General features: G+C 42.3%; 1 protein-coding gene across 8 annotated transcripts in view; it reads left to right on the plus strand.

Moving 5' to 3' along the window:
• SPATA13 (spermatogenesis associated 13) overlaps positions 1 to 22761 on the plus strand; it is a 134048-nt gene that overhangs the window by 101920 nt on the left and 9367 nt on the right. For all 8 annotated transcript variants that reach the window (XM_032770971.2, XM_032770979.2, XM_032770973.2 and 5 more), the window contains 7 exons: positions 5214 to 5350; positions 5658 to 5837; positions 7859 to 8044; positions 11606 to 11785; positions 13735 to 13967; positions 17615 to 17744; positions 18305 to 18677. In XM_032770971.2, coding sequence (XP_032626862.1) covers positions 5214 to 5350; positions 5658 to 5837; positions 7859 to 8044; positions 11606 to 11785; positions 13735 to 13967; positions 17615 to 17744; positions 18305 to 18677 — 1419 coding nt within the window. The remainder of the gene's footprint in view (positions 1 to 5213; positions 5351 to 5657; positions 5838 to 7858; positions 8045 to 11605; positions 11786 to 13734; positions 13968 to 17614; positions 17745 to 18304; positions 18678 to 22761) is intronic.

A 22761-nucleotide genomic window follows, 5' to 3' on the forward strand; every position in this document is an offset into this window, starting at 1 on the left:
TGATTTGTGTTGCAAGAACCTTGCAACTGTGCTGTATATGTGCTTTTCATAATATACGGTAGCTTATTGTAACTGTGATTATTCAGCAAGTCTGTTCTCAGCAGGGAATTATGGTGCAGTTCAATGATTCAGAAGGGAGAGCTGTATTTTTCATGTCCACTGGTTGCCTTCAAAATGCAGCAGATCCTGGATTTTAATAATCAAACGTCATTAATATTGTGTTATAAGTTTGGCATTTTGTTCTCTCCCTGAGATGGTACAATTGGAAATCATGTAATTTTTGTGGGTGTTGTGATATGCTGTATGCAAAGTCCCTTGGTGGTTTTCTGAGCATCTTACTAGAGAAACCAGCCCCTAGTAAAAGGACTGGCATAGCTAAACAATATTGTTTCCATATAGAGAATCAGTAATTCTGAGTCCCATCCACATACATATAGTGCCATGACTTCTTCTTTTAAAATTATTTCAGGATTTTCTTTTTATATCAGTTTTCAAAAAATAGTACAAATGCAGGTTGTTGAAGAATACATGATTTGACTGTAGGGGCAAATCCTGTCCTTGCCTTTAGAACCGATGCAATTCTCCTGTGCAAAGGAGAGCACGATGCTGGGGTGATAGATGTTAATCTCCATAGCATCCCTTGTGCTCTGACATGAGAGGGTTGGTGGGGTCATTGCTGAAGTGGGCTATGGAATGAGTGGAGACAGAGCTAAGTGGCTGTTCATGTCCTTCCTTCTCTACCCCCGGTGGTAGAGTTACAGTGAGGCTGCGGCCTGAGTGAGGGAACATCTCCTCTGCCCCATCACCCCTCAGAGCAATTGGCTGGTGATTAGAATTTGGCTTATAATTTAGTGATAGTTGCCTATAACCAAACAAATGTACTACAGTTTAGTTGTGAAGTAACAACAGCATTTAAGAACTATGTGAAAAATACCTTTGGGTGTATAGTTATCCTACACATTACATTTTGGAATAATATCATAAATGTACAATCTTATGTAAAGCAGTATTGGAAGACATCTTTTGGCATATGGCTAGAAGAAATTGCAACTCATAATAGCCTTTTCCTGTGATTTGGAGTAAAAGAGATGTATCCTTTGAATTTAGATTGAAACTCTAATTCACGTTTAGCTGCTTTAATGAAAAGTAGCAAATACCTTCTCTGGCACTGACGGGACTGAAAAACATTCTTCATTGCAGTGTCATTAGCTACAGTGCAGTAGACTGTAAGGACATTATCAATGAACACTGTATATACAGGTTTTGTTTCTTTTCTGTAACTTCCTCCCTAAGGGTACCCCATGATGTCACTGATCCACTAAACCCACAGCTATACGGGAACAGTGAATGAGCTGTCAGTTTCTAAGTAGGCTCCGGCCTGATATGCACATACAAAAGCTCAAAGCAATGAATAAGCTGTTTCTGAATTTTCAGTAGCTCAAAGGCTCTAAGCCTTTCTGGTTCTCTGTGAATCTTTTAGGACTAAGCTTCACCTATTAAAGGCCGAGCCCCTACTCTGTATGTTGTTTTTGACAGCAGCATGGTAGCCAGGGGGGAAATGGCACGATTTTGGAGTCTGGAGAGCCTTCAGATGGGTATGTGTGAGTAGAAGGTTCACTCTTCTTATTCTCTGTTATGTTTCTGATTTAAAATTATCAAGTGTTAGAGTCACTAGGCTTGATTCTGATCACATTCATGTTATTGTAAATAATGTAAACTCCACTGCAATCAACTGAGTTACACCAATGGAAAGCTGGATAGAGATCAGAATCAGGCTCACATTGTCTTAAGTTTTTGCAATCCATTAAAGCCACAGGGATACCCATCCCTATCTGTAAAATATTTACTCCTGTCGGTAAACATTAGAGGAATGGATACAGAGAGTAAGTGATTGGTTGTCTTTTAAAATCTAGCTACCAAGGCAGTGGAAGCCTCTTGACTGGTAAGGATTATTGAGCAGTTACCAGCCCAAAAATTACACTCATTTTCATCTTTAGTTAAATGTTTTAGAGTATTTATGTCTACTATCTTTGCTGCAACAAACCAGTTGTCAGTACTGATATTACAAAGCAGCTGTAAAAATGAGATCTGGGATGAAATTTAACACTTCGGATTTGAGGCTAGAAGCTAATTTTTATATATTATTTATTTACAGATTTTCAGGAAATCAATGTCAGTGAGTTTTAAATGATACCACTTTTAAAATATACAGTTCTATTAGTTTTAAGATTTGTAACCCTATGGCTGAGAGATCTCAACAGTTTAATAGGAATTTTGCAGCCTCCTTGATTAGCTCTATGACACATTAATATAAATGTGTATTTTAAAATGTTTTGTGGTGGGTAGAATAACTGTGTTGTTTTACGTCAAGACTAATGGCAAAATTGTGCCCTTCTAAAGAAAGAAAGCCACAAGGTAAATGTTTTAACTGACCTCTGCATCCTATGGCTTTGATTACTCTTGAAAAATTAGTATCCATATAAGCGGAAATGCTTGCAAGGGTGCAAGTGTAAGCACTAATATAGACAGGGCTATCTATACTATCATGAAAACCTATGGGTTGCACTGTACAGACCATCTGCGTGGGATCCAAAAAACAAGGCAAGCCTCTCAAGTACAGGTGGTTGGGAATTTTTTGACTGACTGACTTTTTGTCAAAAAATGCTGATTCGTCAAAAAAAAATTAGTGGAAATGTATAATTTTTGACAAAAGTTTTGCTGGGGAGGTTTTTCAGCTTCAAGATGGAATTTCTGGTCAAACCAAGAATTAGAGAGAACACATCCAACCTAGAATAGCCAATAGCCTGCTGGTTAGGTTACTCACCTGGGAAGTGGGAGAGTCAGGTTCAAGTCCCTCTTCCAAATCTGGTAGAGCAGGGACTTGAACCTGACTCTCCCAGGTTCCATGTGAGTGCCGTAATCTCCCCATCTCTTCTACCTTTTTTCACCACCTCCCCCCCCCCCCCAAAAAAAAACATCACTTGATTGGGGAAATTTTTTTTGAATCTTGAAAATTGTAATAGGCTAGGAAAACCATTTCCCACCTAGTTCTACTCTCTGCTTTTTTCTACTTCATAGCCTACTCCATGCAGGATTACACTGCAGGCCATCTGCAAGGGCAGTGTGTGAATTGCCCCTTCAGGGAGGCTACCCTGGCCCTGCCTCTTCTTCCTAAGGCTCTGCCCCTCCCATCCCTTCCCCTGAAGCCCTGAGCCTACCCCTGCCCGCACCATGGCCAGAGAAGCCCCGGCCCACCCACCCTAGCATCTTGCGGCTGTTGGTCAGCCCACCCCAGCTGTGCCGGTCAGCCTGAGCACCGGCCTGCCTGCCTCAGCTGCCCGTGCCACTGGCCAGCCCAAGCACCAGCCTGACCCTGGGGCCACCGGCCGGTCCAAGTACTGGCCTGACCCCCAGGCCAGTCCGAGCACCGGCTAGTGTTGCCAGGCGTCCAGTTTTTGACCAGAACAGCCAGTCAAAAAGGGACACTTGTGGCTCCAGTCAGTACCACTGACCAGGCCGTTAAAAGTATGGTTGGCAGTGCTGCCAGTGCAGCGAGGCTGGCAGGCTCCCTACCCAGCTCTGTGTGGCTCCTGGAAGTGGCCAGCATGTCCCTCCGGCTCGTAGGTGAAGGGGTGGCCACAGGGCTCGGCGTGCTGCTCCCATCCCGAGTGCTGGCTCCACAGCTCCCACTGGCTGGGAACTGTGGCCAATGGGAGCTGCAGGGGACAGCGCCTGCAGGCATGGGCAGTATGCAGAGCTCCATGGCCACCCCTTCACCTAGGAGCCAGAGGGACATGCTGGCTGCTTCCAGAATCTGGCTGAGGTAAGTGCTACCCAGAGCGTGCGCCCCAATCCCCTGCCACACCCCACCACCCTGCCCCAGCCCTGAGCCCCCTCCTGTACCCCAAACCCCTCATCCCCAGCCCCACCTCAGAGTCCACACCCCCAGATAGAGCCCTCACATCCCCCCCTGCACCCCACTCCCTGCCCCAGCCCAGTGAAAATGAGCGAATGAGCAAGGGTGGGGGAGAGTGAGCAACAGAGGGAGGGAAGATGGAGTGAGTAGGGGTGGGGCCTCAGAGAAGGGGGGGAGCAGAGGTGTGGCCTCAGGGTGGGGCAGGGGTCAGGGCAAGGATTTTCTATTTTCTGCAGTTAGAAAGTTGGTAATACTAGCCCCTTCTGGCTTCAGGGGAAGGGAGAGTGAGGGTGAGACTTCGGGGTGGAGTATGGGTGAGGCCATGGCCTGGGTTAGGGGAGACTAACCTGGCCTATTATGCCTGCTGCCCCGACTATCTGCCTAAGAGTCGTATAAAGATTAGGGCCCAAATTTTTAAGGGTATTTAGGCAGTGCTGTGCTCAGAATTGCAATGCCTAAGTGTCATTCTCAAAAGAGACTTAGGCACTTATGAGCCTAAATTGGTTTTGACACTCAATGGGATTGAGGCTCCTAAGTGCCTAAACTCCATTTGAAAATTAACTTAAGCCTGGTCTACACTGGTGGGAAAGGGAAATCGATCTAAGATACGCAACTTCAGCTACGAGAATAGCATAGCTGAAGTCGATGTATCTCAGATCAACTTAGATTGACTTACTTCGCATCCTCACGGCACAGGATCGACAGCTGCCGCTCCCCTGTCGACTCCGCTTTCGCCTCCTGCAGCGATGGAATTCCGGAATCGACAGGGATCGCGTTCGGGGATTGATTTATCGCATCTAGTTGAGATGGGATAAATCGATCCCTGATAGATCGATCACTACCCGCTGATCCAGGTAGTGTTGTGTAGATGTACCCAGGCTCCTAAATAGGTTAGGCATTGGAATCCTGAGCTCAACAACACCTAAATACCTTTTAAAATCTGGACCTAAGTTCTTTCCCCTGAGCCAGGGACCCCTGCAGGAAACTATCTACCTACCTGTGACACCAGCCCAAAAATTTTAATGATTTACATCCAGGTCTACTTCTGTGTAGCTCTGTTTGCTTCAGTGGGTTTATTCCTGATTTGTATGGGTGTGTAAGTCAGAGGAAAATCGCTCCCTAAATGTGGTGATGTTATATTTTCAAGAGCAAAGGCACTTTCTAAGGGGTTTTGCCTTAGCCTATTGGCAGTTTTATGTTCACATTTTTAATTAAATTGTTTTTGTATGTTTGCTTTTCCGAGAAGGCTTTGATTAAATCAAATTATTCTGTTTCAAGCCTGTCACTATTGTTTTAGTTGTTACAGATGGTGGAACTGAATCTTCTGCCTTAGTTGATGACAATGGTAGTGAGGAGGATTACAGTTATGAGGAGCTCTGCCAGCCCAGCCCTAGATATCTGCAGCCTGGAGGGGAACAGCTAGCAATTAATGAGGTAAGTGGAGGTTACATTCCAGTATGTCTAACCTTTTGGTTAAAGTGATGATGCCTCATGTGTTTTATATATCTATACTCAAGCTTGAGAGTCTGGGATCCAGACCTTTTTGCTGCATTATCTAATTTCTCAGACAGATAATTATACAAGGACAGATTTCTCAAAATACTCAGCTCATCCTGAAATAGTTTGTATTTATTTATCTCCTTTTTGTTTAATTATGCTTGTTTAGTTTTCTAGCAGTCTACAGATTGGTCTTTGCTGAGCTTTTGTCCTTCACCAACTTTTTCCCCCTCATATATTTCAGCTGATAAGTGATGGCAGCATGGTCTATGCAGAGGCACTGTGGGACCATGTGACTATGGATGATCAAGAGCTAGGCTTTAAAGCTGGGGACGTCATCAGAGTCCTTGAAGCTTCCAACAAAGACTGGTGGTGGGGAAGAAATGAAGACAAGGAAGCCTGGTTTCCAGCTAGCTTTGTCAGGGTTAGTAACCTACGTCTGTTTCTTTTCTATAACGAGGGCCTGATTCATCACTGCATTATTGCAGCTTTACATCAGTTTCCTGGTAATATGTCAGTATAACAGTGGTTTGTTTTATTTTGTTAAATGTTGCTATTCTCGATTAAGCATTCATCTCATGCTGAATGCCCCAAACCAATATTAAATTGAAATTAAGTGCCTGATTCTCCACTGCCTTGCATTTGCAAATCAAAATTGTAACTCCTTATGGCCACTTTTCATGGGCATAAAAACCTACACAAGGGACAGGGCAAAAGAGGATCAGGCCCAAATATTTGTAATCTACTTGACCACATTTTACTGTCACTTACTCCTGGGTAACCTTTTCAGAATCCAAATAGAAATGAGGACAGTGACCCAGCTCATCATTATCATTATTATTTGGACTATGTCCCATGGAAGTAAAGGAACCAGCACTAATACAACTCAAGAGTGGTCAATATGTACAAGAAGAGCACAGCAGTTTTGGGGATGGAGGTGGGGACATCTCTTGTACTCAGTCGTCTCTTCTGATATTTCAGGGATTTCAGTGGTAAAATAATGCCAGACCTGTCGTCATTTGTGGCAGTTCTGTCCATAATGTGAATACCTTATTCGCAGTTCAGCCAAGAGTCTCATAACAGTACAGCTACTGAGGGATAGCTATAGCTGTATTGTATCATTAATTATATTACAGTAGCTTCTAGATGCCACAACTGAAATCGGGGCCTACTGTGCTAGGTGCTGTACAAGTAAATTGTAAGAGACAGCCACCCCATAAAGAGTTTACCATCTAAGTAGGCATGTTGAAGAAAGAGCGAGTGAAAGGCAGCCTTGTTGTTCCCATTTTACAGGTAAGGAACTGAGGCAGAGAGATTAAAGGTAAAATTTTCAAAAAGGTATTTAGGCATTGCAATGTTGAATAAAGCAAGGCCTAAATACATTTAAAAATGTGAACTTCAGGCACTCTTTAAAATATTGTTCTTAAGTGATTTGTCCAAGGGCACACGCAGAGTTAATAGCAGAGCTGGGGCCATTAAACCCAGATCTCCCTCATCACAGTCCAGTGATTTAACCACATTGTCATTTTTCTGTCAATTTTCCCATTTGTGTGAATTAGGTGAATAATGAAGGTGAGGGGACTCTAATACAAAAATGTTAAATCTGACTTCAGAAAAATGTATGTTTAACTTTAGATAACAGTGTGAGTGTGAGTGCCCCATTCTTTGGGAAACGAGGACACTTGGGGAAGGGAGAAATGACTGTAACTGATTACTTCAGATCAGGGCTGCCCGGGGGGATGGGAGTGCAGTGGGGCAATTTGCCCCAGGCCCTGCGAGCCGTGGCCTGGAGGTGGTCCAGGTCTATGGTGGCATTTCAGTGGCGAGGGCCCCTTCAGTGCTGCCGAAGACCCAGAGCGACTGAAAGGTCCCCCACCGCCAAAATGCCGCTGAAGACCTAGAACACTGCCAAGTGAGTACAAGCGCCGCAGCTCCCCGGCTTTGTCCCAGGCCCCCTGAATCCTCTGGGCAGCCCTGCTTCAGATCAGTACCATCCAAATTTAACATGAAAAATAAAGCCACTATTTATTTATTTGAGTATTGGCAATGAGTGCCCACTGTTCATGCTCTCTCTAATAAATCTGCACTTCTGTTAACAAAAAGTACAGGCAACATTTATATGATGGCCTTCAGATACTATGGTGATGAAGGCCATATGGGTACCCAGAAAGAAAGAGTGAGCCCATTCCTGAAACCTTTACATTAGTAGGCAGTGGAAATACTTGCATAAGAGTTACATGATAGACCTTATTATGGAATTCTATATATATAACCTAGGACTGGGGACCAGTTATATTATTATAATAATAATAATAATAATAATAATTAATAATCAGTTATGAGCTGCCTCTGTTGTAATTAAATAAAGTTTGTAATAATTTTTAACATTTGTTTTTGTAACACCTTGCTGCACTATTCTAGCTGTTTTTTCTGTTATGAATGCAGCTACGAGTTAATCAGGATGAACTTGGAGAAAATTGTGGTAGCATCCAGGATGAAGAGCAACATGCAGATGCTAGCAAACATCACCAAAAAATTGCTGAAAAGAAGGATCAGATGAGAACCAATGTTATACAAGAAATAATGAACACGGAGAGAGTCTATATCAAACATCTCAAGGACATCTGTGAGGTACAGTGTCAGGCCATAGACTTAGAGCATTCCACAGACCTAGTTTGAAGAAATATCCCTTATGAGTGAAAACTTGAGCATTTTCTGTTGTCAAAAGATTTATCCTCGCAATTCTAAGGCTGTCAGTGGGAATGCTCTCTTATGCAGTTCTCTCTTCTTTATTGAACACCATAATATACCTTTTTTAAAGAACACTTCATTTTGTACCTGTTAACAATGCATTGCTTTCCTGACTGCTGTTCCATGTTAGGGGAGAGAGTCCAGCTTACTTAGTATTTGCTACCACTTTGCCTCTGTAGATAACTGTAAACTCATGTAATACTGTAGTATCTAGTTACAGTTTAGTGTCTGAACATTTTGAAGGTGGCCTGCAGAGGAAAAAATGAAATATTGGATTTGCGCTTTTTTTCTGGTAATTTATTATGTAATTCTATTTTTAAAGAATATTCTGCTTGTTTAAACTGCAAAAAGATCAGTAGTATCAAGACTTACCTTCTCTGTTTTTTGCTGGAGTTTCCTTGGAGGACCAGAGACCAGTAGTAGGAGCTTTCTCACACCTTAATTGAAGTTTGAGCCTTAAAATATGAACTTTTTTCTCTCATATGTGGGTTGAGTGTTTGAGTTAGAGTAGTATAAGAAGAACCAGTGAAGGATGGTAAACAGCCTGACCAAAAAAATCACTTCTCCATTCAGTTTGTTAGGTTTCACTTCTTTTCTGCTTGTTATGTCATAGTCCTATTAGTTCTCTAGTCATATACAGAATCTTCCAGGAAAAATAAAAATAATAAGAGCTGCCCTTCTAGTGTGGCAAACAAGCAGATTATTTTTTATCAGGCCTAAAGAAACAAAACAAAGGCACAAACTCATTTTTTCAGGTAATCCTTAAAATTTGTTGCTAAATTTCAATTCCTTGAGCAAGATCATCATTAAGATACACTTTTTATCTATGCCAGGGTAAGTGTAATTAAATCTTATACATCAGGACATAAGCTATAAAAGGTCCGGGAGGAATTTTTACCAACATGTATCTGACACATTTGGCTTGCTTCTTGGTGGGTGAATTTCATCTTCCATTGAAGCATAGGTATTGGCAATTGCTAGAAGAATACCAGACTGGCTAGACCAACTGTTTTGAACCAATATGACACATCTTGTGTTGCTTTATGAACGTAAGAATTTGTCTCGCTGACTTGTCCAACTGAATTGCCTTCTGTCTTCACACTAGCCCCAAGATGCTTGCCTCTTTTGCCATTTATTCTTTCTGGTACCATTCTGTTGCTCCAGGTACCAATTTCTATTTAGTTATTTTCTTTGGAGGGTATGGATGTGATGTAATATGTGTGAGAAACTAACGTTAACTTTTATTGGTTTAACTCTGTTGCTGAGATACATCAGTACATACATTGATGTCAGGAGGAGCTGGAGCTCTCAGGATTTGGCCCACTGATATTAATTCTTTAACATCACTAATCCAGTTCATCTATGTTTTTTTTTAAAGACAGAGTGGCTGTGCATTTAGTGGGCCAGTGCTAATGCACATGTTTTCCAAGGGGAATAAATGTACCCAAGTTCAGCAAAGAGTGAATCACTAATGGCTGTGCAAGCAGGACAGTGATGTGCTTACATGTAGGTCTGAGTCAGAGAAAAATTTACTCCAGAGACTGACCCAGAGTTACAAGAACTGCACAAGAAATAAGTTCCCTTGTTGGGTGCCTGTGCACCAAAGCAAAAGGCAAAAAACACCAACTTGGCTTGGAGCATTGGCCCGTCCCTTAACAGACTGTGGTTGGGAAGGTAGGGACATGCATGGTAGCACCCAGCAGCACCCAGAAATGTTATTCAGAAACTCCAAGAGTCTGCTTGAACCTAGTTACCTCACTGCAGCAATTGCAAGTTCTTTGGTGCTAGCAGCTCACAGGGAGATCTGGGAGCAACATGCCTGACAGCGTCCAAAGGTACAGACCTGGCAAACATCTCCTAACCACACAGTTTAACCTCAGTGCTCACATGTACCTGGGTTCCATCCCCCACTGTGTGTGCAACAGATGTTTTCTGGCAGCCATTTTAGCATACTGTATCCCATCCTCCCCACAGTGCGTTAAACAGCAGATATTTATTAGCTTGCCAGGTGTGCCTCGCTGCCACATGTTTGTTGATCATATACCTCTTTGCGACATGTGGCAGGAGCTGACCACTTACCTCAGCAGAACCCTAATCCTTTCTCTTCCTCCTGGCTGCACAGTTTTTTGTATTACCTGCTTTTTGGTACTGAATTAGAAGTTACTTCAAGTGCTTTGTGAGGTTGGAGCATTGTAATGTATCTACTTAGAGACTGAATCAAATGTACTGAATTGAGCCCATATAGATAGACATAAAGACAGATAAATATTTGTTAATGGCGCATTTGGGTTTTTAGGTAGCAGTCATTCCAGTACCAGTAGAGTCCTGTCCATGCTATAGATTTTGTCGTGTTTAAACACAGTGGCACCTCAAGCACATTATAGCAAGGTAATCTTACCTATGTGGCTGGGACCAAGCCCTGAAATACTCAAGGACATGCGCTAGTGTAACACAAACAGACCCTGGTCATCAGCGGGCGGGATTGAACTTGGAACCTCTGGAGCTTAATGCATGAGCCTCTACTGCATGAGCCAAAAGCCATATGGCCCTTAGATGCATTAATCTCTCTTTAAGTCAGTGGTGGGCAGCCTGCGGCCCACAGGCCACATGCGGCTCATCAGGGTAATATGCTGGCGGGCTGCCAGAAAGTTTCTTTACATTTGCACAGCCACCTGCCTGCAGCTCCCAGTGGCCACGGTATGCCATTCATGGCCAATGGGAGCTGCAGGAAGCAGTGGCCAGCATGTCCCTGCAGCTCGCACTGCTTCCCACCGCTCCCATTGGCTGGGAACAGTGAATCACGGTCACTGAGAGCTGCAGGCAGCTGTGCAAATGTAAGCAAACTGTCTGGCGGCCCACCAGCGAATTACCCCGACAGGCCGTGTATGGGCTGCAGGTTGCCCACCACTGCTCTAAGTGGTTTCAGTGCCACTAGATGGGACAGAGCACCGCTCCCCAGAGGGGTTTGGGTTACACTAGCCCTAGCAAAGATTATTGTTAGACTGTGTTTTTACAGAATTTGGTCTCATCTGTACAGGCAAGATCAAACTCTGTCATAGCACAGTTGGGACAGTTACTACTAAGCACTGTGGCGAAACTGGTAGTGCAGCCTCTCCTCCTCCTGGATTGGTATTTATAACAATAAGATGCAGCTCTGTATTAGATATTATACAAGTGCTGACATCTGGCTTCCTGACTAATCATCTCTAGGATGAAACAGAATTAGGGTTGGGAGAATCAGTAACATAACTGTTCAGACACAAATCTGAATTTGTACATTGAGTTTTGTAGTGAATATGGCCTTGAAATCAGACACCACAAAAATCTAACCTTGGAAAGCAGAATATCAAATTGAGTTGCCTTGTTCAGTACAGACTCCATTTTCAAGCTCTTGATCTCTTTCAGATTTGATACAAAGAGGTTTTCTTATTTTATTTCCAGGGATATATTCGGCAGTGTCGTAAACATACAGGAATGTTCACCATGGCTCAGTTAAACACCATTTTTGGAAACATTGAAGATATTTACAAATTCCAAAGAAAGTTTCTGAAAGATCTTGAGAAACAGTTCAACAAAGAGGAACCTCATTTAAGTGAAATAGGATCCTGCTTTCTTCAACATGTATGTCATTTAACTCCATTTTGCTTATGAAATAAAATATGATTAGTAAATGTTAAACTACCATGAGGAAGACACTTTAGTTAGTGCTGATTATATGAAAACATTTAAAATCCCTCCCTTTTTTCCACCTCCACCCATTGAGTAGGCCTATTTTCCTTGTAAGTCAACAGTCTTTCCATTTTCATAGCTATGGTGATCAGGTGATCCCTGATGAACAGGACTGTTTCCAACAATAACAACCAGTGTTCCCTCTAATTTTTTCCATCCATGTGCAGAATAAATTTTTTTATGTGCACTGAGGTATGTGCCTATATGCACCACCAGTAGAAACAAAAACCCTAGATATAATATATATTTTTTAAAAGTTACGAGAGGGATAATTACTCCAGCCAGGACAGGTTAGGCATTTTAGAACTCACTACACAAAGAATAAATGTAAATGTAAGAGAAATAAAAATTATGAAATGCATAGACCAGTCAAAACACTAAAATAACACTTTGAAAGAATAAAATTACAGAGTATGTGCATTGCAGTAAGTACCAAGAAGTAACAACAACAATAATACAAGTATGTGTTGGGAGGGGTGTGAGAAAGAGACAGAGACTCTGTGTGTGTGTGTGTGTGAGAGAGAGAGAGAGACTGTGTGAGCTGGCTTCCGAGGAAAGGTCAGAAACAGTGCACTGTCTCTTTAAGAAAGGTACTCAGCCGACAGCCACTCACCATTCAGACCACAGCAGCTCCTAGTCCTCCTGAGCCAGGCTGTCGCCTCTGCCCTGCTCTTCAGAGATGGGGTACAGGGGCGGGGGAGGGTGACATCCTGACATCAGCATCCTCCTCCCTCCCTCACCTTCTGCTCAGCACAGCCAGCAGGAGGGTCCTGGGAGCAGCTGCAGGATGGGCAACATGGTGGGAGAGGCACTTGAACACATACTGCCTCCTATGCAGAGAATGACACTTAAATCTCTCCTGCCTGGCAGCCCAAGCGCACAGCTTACAGGGAACACAGATCACAGGTTAACATTTAACTGCAGACATCTGAGTTGATTTTGTTCCATGAAAACTACATCCAGTATCCCAGTATCTTCCCAGAGAAAATATTAACCAGGGTGATTGACCTAGATAACCTCCAAGTAGACTTGAGAAAAAAAGTTTGCCAAATAAAAATGTCACTGAAAAATGCATTTTGGAGGGTTCAATAACTATTCATGTATTTGGGTAGAATTCACTGAATAGTTTAAGCTGAAAAATACTCCCCCCACCAAGTCATTTTGCTTGAGAACAGCAAGTTTTCAAGTTTGGCCAGTTTAAAAAAAGAAGGGGGGAGGGGGAGAAAACTAAAAAATGATCAAATAGAAAAACGAAAAAAAAATTGTTTAGAGTCAGTTCAAACATCTCACTCAACTCAAAATGACATTTTTTCAAGTTTTTCAATTTGAAAAAATCTCTTAAAAATTGGTTGGTTCAAATTGAACTAGATTATCATTATTATTATTTAACCAAAAAATCTATTATTCACTCAGCTCTACCAATAACCATAGGAGGCTTCCAATTTCCAAGGCTCCTCAAAGAAAACTCCTTGTTAAAGTGAGTTTGATTATCATGATTTTGTGGAGTCCTCTGTTTCAGTGTTCACAGAGAACCCCGTACGACTGAAATTCACAAATCTAGTTAGTGTAAAGAGATATTTGGGTTTTTTTCCATTTCAGAAAGCAGCAAGCACTGCTGGCCAATGGATCCTCTTTGATCTACATTAACAGGAGTTTCACCTATTACCAATTGTAGAATAGATTCTTCTGTGTTTTCTAAATAGATTCTTATTCAATTTGGGTGTAATTTAGCAGACTGTCTAATTAGTGTAACCAGAAGTGTTTTGTAACTTCAATATTGATTTTTGGCTTTGTCTTTTTAAGATGAATGTTTTAGCTAAAGCTTTGGTTTTTCTTTATAGCAAGAGGGTTTTGCCATCTACTCAGAGTATTGTAACAATCATCCCAGTGCCTGCCTTGAGCTTTCCAACCTAATGAAACAGGGCAAATATCGTCACTTCTTTGAGGCCTGTCGCTTGCTTCAGCAGATGATTGACATTGCTATTGATGGCTTTCTCCTTACACCTGTTCAGAAGATCTGTAAATACCCTCTTCAGCTTGCAGAGTTACTCAAATATACTACCGAAGAGCACAGGTGAGAGAATTAAAATGATCTCTCTTAGACCATAATGTTACCTTATTGCTAAAGCAATCTAAGGTAGATTTGGTCAGGCAGTGGATGACAACCTGGCTCCTTAAGATCAATGGCAAAGCTGTGACTGACTTCAGTGGGGATGAAATTTCACCCAATAGGTTTATCATCCTGGGGACTATGTGAAAAAATATTTCAGAAACAATATACATGTTAAATGGTCACCCTTGACTATAAGGGACTGATCTGGAGAGAGAGAGAGAGAGAGAAGAAGAGATTTGTAAACCAGAGTGAAAAAACACCAGTGATTCCCAGGGAAAAATGAATAAGGGATACCTGTAGGGGATAAAAGGGAAGAATTAGAAAAGAGAACTGTCTCAGGGTATGTCTACACAGCAAGGAAAAACCTGCAGCTGGCCTGTACCAGCCGACTCAGGCTTGCCAGGTTCGGACTGCAGGGCTGTTTCATTGCTGTGTTGACTTCCCCCTCACCCCTCACGGTTCTAGAGTCCAGTCAGCCACAAGTTTTTCTTTGCTGTGTAGACACACCCTTAGAGATAGAAGAGGTGAAGATGGTCTTAGAACAACATAAACTGAACATGTTTAATAGTATTAAACATTGAAAAATATGTTCAAGGGGAAAAAGGATACTGAAAAATCTTTATGAAATGATGTAGTTAGATACTGCAAGAAACAAGTGAATCAAAGTGGGGGGAGGAAAAGAGGGAACAACCATTATAGAAAGACTCAGTAATTTTGTGGTGGAAAAATATATTAATGAAAGATACCCAGACTATCTACATTCATTGTTACTATCTTCAGTGTAGGAAACAACCCTGGACGTAGGAACTTACTCAGGCAAAACTCCCTCCAAAGGTGGTACTGAATATTTTCCAGTGATCTGACAATCACTCGTATATGGATCTTCATTCAGTGTTTGATTAACTGTCAGCCAGTTCAGGAAATTACCATTTCCTTTGCTATTACTGCATTTTCTTAACCCAGTAATCCCTTCTCCAGTATATATTTTTCCAGATGATGTCCATGATTCAACTGTCTTGGGTTTTTATCAGTTGTTTTGATGTCTTTTTTTTTTCCTTCCATTTTCCCCTTCAAAATTTCTTCAGAGCCCTCACAAAATTCACTTAGAAAATGTGTGGAAAGAGGCCAGGGGCTTCCCTAGGTCTGAGCTGTTTAATTTTGTTCACTAAATGTGCAAAGGAACTGAGGCTGTCATTTTCTCAACTCACCATGAGGATCCCAGTTTATCAGACCTAAGAGAGCCTGTGTGGTAACCAGACACAGTCTTTGCCAGTAAGGGCACCTGTTACACAACAAGTGACAGTCATAGACAGACCAAAAAGAGGGGAACTAAGATAGGAAGGGCAAGGGAAACAGTGATGAGATTGTGCGATGACTCAATAAGGCATGTCCACCCTTACATTAGTGGGATTTTGTTACTGTTACTCTCACTTCTTATGTGTGATGTTGCAGAATTGAGTTTCTAGTGAATATTTGAATAGGGAGAGGGAGGTGGATTGTGAACACACGCGTCCAGATGTGTGCTGGTGGTAAGGCAGAAGCATGTGAGGAAATCTGCAGAAGTGGAGGGGAAGCCAGGGCTCTCAGTCTTGCCCCTCAAATACCTGTTTACATGCAATGGCCCAACCTGTCAGTATCCATTAATCAATCCCTCTATGTTCACTGGGAGGTCGGTAAAACAGTCTAGTGGCCAATTGATATTGGTGTGTTGGTGGATTTGCACAAAACACAGAGCACAGAAAACACCAGCATGGATATACCAGCAACAGAGGCAAAGAAGTTCATGTATGCAGATGATATTTCCCTAGCTGTTCAGCCTTCACACCATCAGCTGCACCCTAACCTGAGATCTTAGCAGACTAGCTGATTATTTCCAATGTTGGAAATTTAGGCCTAATCAAATTTAGGCTTTCCATCTGAACAATAAAATAGCTAATATCAAACTTGATGTGCAGTTCTGCAGTGAGAGCATCAGCCATGAAGCTCATCCAAAGTATCTTGGCATTACACTGGACTGGAGTTGACCTTTTGACAACACCTCGAGAACACCCACGACAAGGTCAGGTCTTGTGTCACGCTTATCAGAAAATTAGCCAGAATATCATGGGGCTCCTGTCCACGGACCTTATGAACCGCAACAATTGCCTTGTAAAAACTGACAAAGCGTCCTGTGGCACCTTATAGACTAATAGACATATTGGAGCATAAGCTTTCATGAGTGAATACCCACTTCGTCAGACGCAATTGCCTCGGTATATTCTGCAGCTGAATATTGTTCATCAGTGTGGTGTCACAGTAGTCGCTAAACTCCTTGACACTCAACTCAATAATGCTATGGGCATAGTGTCAGGGATGCTCAAATCTACTCCAGTTGACTGGTTCTCAGTCCTATCGCACATCAGCGTCCACAGATTAGAAGAGCTGCTCAGACATCTCGCTTTCTTAATCATGTCAATGCAAATACAAAGATCCCACTGCACCATGACCTGCAGAACCCGCCAAAGACAAGATTAAAATCCTACAACCCTCTGTGGAACCGTATGAAGCTCCTTACCCCCAACTTTGATGCTGAGGCTCAATGGAGAGTCACATGAAGCACTTTGACCACTCAAAACAAACAACTTATCGTTGATCCTCTTGAGGAACCACCGGGTTTTGATTTATGTCACAAAGACTGGTGCAGATTGAATTGAATCAGGACATCTCATGGAAGAGGTGGACAAACTCTCTTTAAGTGGAAAATGAGGTATACACCTGTGGTCACCAGGTACAAACGATGGAGCACATCGTATCTGAATGTCCCCTTTGTTCTTTTGCCAGGGACCTGAAGGACATTCTACCAGCTCACTGCTGCAGCAATGTACTGGCTATCAAACTTAGCAGCAACTACAAATTTATATCTATCCATTCAAGCCATACGGAAGAAGAATAAGAATCAATCCCTCCTCCTTTTATTTCTCCTTCTTTGTGCTCATGATCCCCTTAACTCACATCAGCTAAGTAGATTTCAGTAACTCCTCATCCTCTGGATCCTTTCATTGGCATTTCTAAGAAGAATCCTTGTACAAGGCAGAAGAGGACATTCCTCTCACCACCTATAACATTGCAGCTAAGCAGCTGGGACACAAAGCTGTGCTCCCCTTATCAAGTCACCCCAGGCCCATGCCTCACTCCCAGCTATTGGGGTGGAGAGAGAGGAAAATATAATCTGGAAATAAATTATTAAAGAGAACATTGTTTTACACAACTGGATTCCTGTTATAAATAAACTCTTTGGGTGAAACTATGTCCCCATTGAAGTTGATGGGAGTGGTACCATTGATTTCAATGGAGCCTGGATATCACAGCTTAAGTTTGATTCTCCACCTCCTTGCCCTGTGTGTAGTAATTTGCACCTGGGCAAAGTGGGTGATAGGGTAGCATAGAATTGTGTAAATTACTATACAGGATGCAAGGCAGTGGGGAATCAGGTCCTTCAGGTTTAAGAATTCTGGGTAGGGGGATAAGTTGATACTGTAGAGAATCATGCTTCAGACAGTTAGTTAAACTGTGTTGATGTGTTATATCCAGTGCATATAATGTGTTTGAAATCTGCTTCCACTTTACAGTGATTATAACAATATACAGGCAGCGTATGAGGCCATGAAGAATGTAGCATGCCTCATCAATGAGCGCAAACGAAGGCTGGAAAGCATAGACAAGATTGCACGCTGGCAAGTATCTATTGTTGATTGGGAGGTAGGTATCATTCTTCCATTTTCATGAAATATTTAATATTAAAATGTACTTAAATGACTTCTGGGGGGCATCTTTTTTTCTATGATGGTGCATACATTTCATGTGGTCCTTGGTCAATTAAAAGTTGAGTTGCTTCATTTGCAATGACTCTGTTACTGATTATTTTATGTCTTACTCAGAAAGAGCAACAGTTATAGCACTCGTTTGTATCTTTGAGATTACAAAGACATGTTGAAAGAGAACAAAATGTATTTTTTTTTAGGTTGGGACCATTTTATCCGATTCTGAATTCTTGATAGTTTTACACTCGGGTAACTCCATTGACTTCAATGAAGTTGCACCTGGTTTGCACTGGCGAAACTGAGAGCAGAATCAAACCCATATTTTTGGTGAATGCAGCTTGATCTACCTTTTATATTTATAGATTTTTAAAAAGTTTATTGAAACAGAAGTACAGTTCTGTCTGTCGTGTGACCAAATGCTACAAAAATAATAATTAGTAATATGATCACTTAAAACTGTGTATTTATTTATTACACATACACTTCTATATATTTTAGGGGCAGGATGTTTTAGCCAGAAGCTCAGAACTGATCCACTCGGGCGAACTGACCAAAATCTCAAAGCAAGGCAAAAGCCAGCAGAGGATTTTTTTCCTTTTTGACCATCAGCTTGTGTTTTGTAAGAAGGACCTGCTGCGAAGGGACATGTTATATTATAAAGGTCGGATTGATCTGGATGAGATGGAACTTGTGGACATTGAGGATGGCAAAGATAAGGACTTTAACATTAATATCAAGAATGCTTTCAAAACTCTGAATAGAGCGACAGAAGAGGTTCATTTGTTTTGTGCAAAAAAGCAGGAAGATAAGAAAAGGTGGTTGGAGGCCTGTGAAAATGAAAGGCGAAGAGTGCAGGAAGACAAAGAAATGGGTGAGTGCAAAGATTTACAGTGTGGGGGGAGCTGTTAAATCAAAAGGCAAAGTTTCAATTTCTCTCCTTTTTGCTCTGTGCGAATGGATTCTCACCCTTTTTGGGCAGCGGTGCCTGTTTAACAGACACAAACTTCAGCTGTACAAGCAAGTGTCTGTTGGTTTCCCATTCATTTGTGTCAGCTCTGTGATCCTGAAACTGGGGGTTGGAGTGGCTGTGGCTCTGTGGTGGGTTACATCTTGCACAACACAGAGAGCAGAAGGCAGGATGAGAGCACTAATTGCAGCACAGACTACTCACTGAGAGCAAAAAAATCTGTCCCCTGCTGAAAAGCTTTGTCGAAGGAGAATCTACAGGGATGAGGGAAGGAATGCTCACTATTTGGTCATGGAGCAGCAGTAAAACTGCCCCACAACCACTTTTGCAGCCCTAGATCAATAGTAGCTCCTTAATCCCCATTCTGCAGCCTTCCCCTGCTCTCCTGCTAGTCCTCTCAGAGCAGGTATGCAGCAAGAGGCCCTGTGTGGCAGACCTCTAGTGCATGGGATGGGGTGGAATCCCTCAAGCTCCCTTTGACCACATAGCAGAACTTCATGTAGTTCTGCTAGGTTATTGGGGGCCTTCCATAGCTTCGGAGATGTGAGAGAATTTGCCTCATGAGGGTGAGCTTAGAATGCCAGTAACAATAACCTAACATACCAGTACCGAAGGCTTTTCTGCAGGTGAAACACTACAGCAACAGCTCTGCAGCTGCACTGCTGCAGCACTTCAGTGGAGACGCTGCCTATGCTGACAGGAGGGGTTCTCCCATTGGCGTAGGTAATCCACCTTCCCGAGAAGTGGTAGCTAGATTGATGCAAGAATTCTTCCATTGACCTAGCACTGTCTGCACCCAGGGTTAGGCTGGCATAACTGCATCACTCAGGAGTGTGGATTTTTCATACCCTGGAGCTATGTAGCTAGGTTGATCTAACTGTTTAGCATGGACTACACCTTATATGTGAACTAGTAGTTAGCAGCCACTTTTCTAAAGAACATTTTGTTATAAAGCCAGGCAATAGTATCCTTAGGTCTGTGCAACCTATGTAGTATAGCAGCACTCGGCCAAGTTATAGAGAAGGAAAGGCCTAATCATACGTGAGATGGGAAATGGGTAGAATCCTGCATGTCTGACTTTGGATAGGGCCTTGCAAATCCTAGGGCCAGCTTTGGGCCGAAATGTGTCCTGTGTGTGTGCATTTGGAAGTTTAATTTAAAATTATGCTTGTTTCACAGTTTAATATTGAGCATGACCACTTCAGTTTAATAAAATCAATGGTAAAAGATTCAGCAGAATTGCACTGAGAAAATAGAGACATAAGAGGACAGTAGTGATAGGAAACATAAAACTGATTTGTACATTCCTAAGGCAATGGTGGGAGGGAAAAAATCCCAGTGTGTGTGTGTAATGTATGATGGCTGCTCCCTGTTATGACATTTATCATTAAGGGGGAGAGTTGGGATAACTCATAAGTAATATTCTTCAGGACTGAACTGGTTGTAAATGACAGCAAATTAAAATCCAAAGTGCTCTGAATAGGATTTCCTGGATGACATAACTCACAAGTTATTAAAACTTTAACATGATTAAAAGCCTCATATTCCCAAGCCACCCATAAAATAGGAGCAATCCCTTTGTATGCCTAGGCCGATTCTGATCTCACACCAGTGTAACCCCATGGACTTTAATGGACTTCCTCTTGATTGACCCTGGTGTGAAACAAGAATCAGGCCTCTTGTGTATGTATTATAGTTAGTGGCTGTTCTCTGTTAGGCCATTATTTTCTCTCCTGCTGAGAAGCTCAATAGTTTATGGCTCTAAAGTTATCCTTCTCCTTATTCATGAAAATAAATGTCATGAGCAATCAGTCGTCATTCAACAACAGAAACATCACACACACACACACACACACACACATGTAATGAAAGAAAAAGTCAAGAAATTACCAGCCTTTACTTTCCCCCATGGACCATATGTTACAAGTAGCCAAGGGTAGCTTGTACCAAAATAAATGATGGAGCTGAGACAACTAAACAAACTACTTGCAAATTAGTTTCCCTATTCTCCCTTGCTCTGCAGTGCACTGAGAGCCTATATGCCTGTTGGGCACCCCAGCCATTGTTTGTGGAAGCGGCTTCTACGTGGAGTGCACACACTGCCCATGCATACACTTATCACTATTGGGCCCATCTCCAGACTACTGAATATTAGCCCAGCAGAGCTCTAAAAGAACATGTGCATAGGCAGGATGGCTGACTGGGAAACAGAAGAAGTGCATTTGGGAACTAATATACAAGCTATCTCATTTATCACAACAAAACGACTCAAACTAGCTCAAGCTGTCCAAAAAATGAGAGGGACTAATAGTGAATAGACTGTCACATCAGGGATACAACATCCCCACCCTACCCCAGCCCCTACTTAATTTCCAAATTCTTGATGGGTCATAGCTCCATTAAACCTGATGACTGGCCACATTGCAGTTGGGGATTTGTGAATTGGACTGGGAAAAAGGAGAGCAACAGCTAATCTTTGTTCATCTTTGGACCTTTCCAAGGTTCAGTTACCTCCCTCACTTTAGCTTTGTGAGCCAGGATCTGAGCTCTTTACAATTACAGCAACTCCTTTCTGGGAGGGTACGCAGGACAGCCCAAATTTCTAGGCAGTAGCTGTGTCAGTCCCTGAATATTCGAGAAACAAGGTGGGTGAAGTAATCTTTTATTAGACCAGCTTCTGTTGGGTAAAAAACAAATAAGCTTTCAAGAGCTTGTCTCTCACCAAGCAGAAGTTAGTCCAATAAGAGTTATTATTTCACTCAACTTCTCAGCCCAAATACTACACATTCTGGGGATTTTGAAGTGCATACCAGTGGACCCAGACAGTACTGGTACCTGCTGCTGCTGGCGCCTTCTGCTGCTGGCAGAGCTATGTACACTTTATCAAAACTCATATGGTGGGAGAGAAGGTTTGGAACCCTCCTACAAGAAAACATATGGGTGATTGGGTGCTAAACCTTCCCCCCAAAGTAATATTGCAACAAAAATAGCCACATAAAAAGGCCTGAGGTTGATAAGACTGAGGAATACTATTCTAAGGAAAGTTGCAGCAGCCAAATCCCTGATTTTTTTTTATTTTAAGTCTTATATTTGAATGTATAATCTCATGACTTAACTGGCAGTGGGCACTATTATGATGATGATGATAATAACTTAGCATTTATAAAGGGCTTGATCATGCATATCTTGAAGTCCCAACATTTCCATTGTGTTCAATGCAAGGAGTGCAAGTTAAGGCTTTATATCTACAAAACATTGTACAAACATTAATTAGTTATGTGTGTAGCAAACAAAAACAGAATAGTAAGAAAATGTATTTTCTATAATGTTAGATTCATAAATCGAGCTTTATATATCACTGCATATATGTGTGAAATGTAGGCTGCTGTAATTTTCCTTTATCAGACATTTCAAATGCTTGTTCAGACCAGGAGCACCAGAAGCTCCCTAGAAGTTAGAAGAATTACCAGCACCCAAAACATGGCCCTGCCCCCGCTCTGCCTCTTATCCCCAAGGTCCCACCTCCTATCACTTGCCCTTAAGGCAGGTAAAAAGTGGGAGGCTGTAGCCCTCCTACTTTTAAAAGTGATGGGGCCATGCCACCTGGCCTCCCCGTTCCAGCGCGCATGGTTCAGACCTACTAGTATCCCATGTTATATAGTGTCAGAGGGGTAGCCTTGTTAGTCTGGATCTATAAAAGCAGCAAAGAGTTCTGTGGCACCTTATAGACTAACAGATGTATGGGAGCATGAGCTTTCGTGGGTGAATACCCACTTTGATGGATGCATGTAGTGGAAATATCCAGGGGCAGTATATATATGCAAGCAAGAAGCAGGCTAGAGATAACGAGGTTAGTTCAATCTGGGAGGATGAGGCCCTCTTCTAGCAGTTGAGGTGTGAAATAAGGAAACAGATCAGCAGAGCCAGACGTGTACCCAGAAGCCTCCTACTACAAGACAAACCCAAGAAAGAAACCAACGGAACTCCA

Source organism: Chelonoidis abingdonii, chromosome 1 (assembly GCF_003597395.2).
Source record: "Chelonoidis abingdonii isolate Lonesome George chromosome 1, CheloAbing_2.0, whole genome shotgun sequence".
NCBI lineage: Eukaryota > Metazoa > Chordata > Testudines > Testudinidae > Chelonoidis > Chelonoidis abingdonii.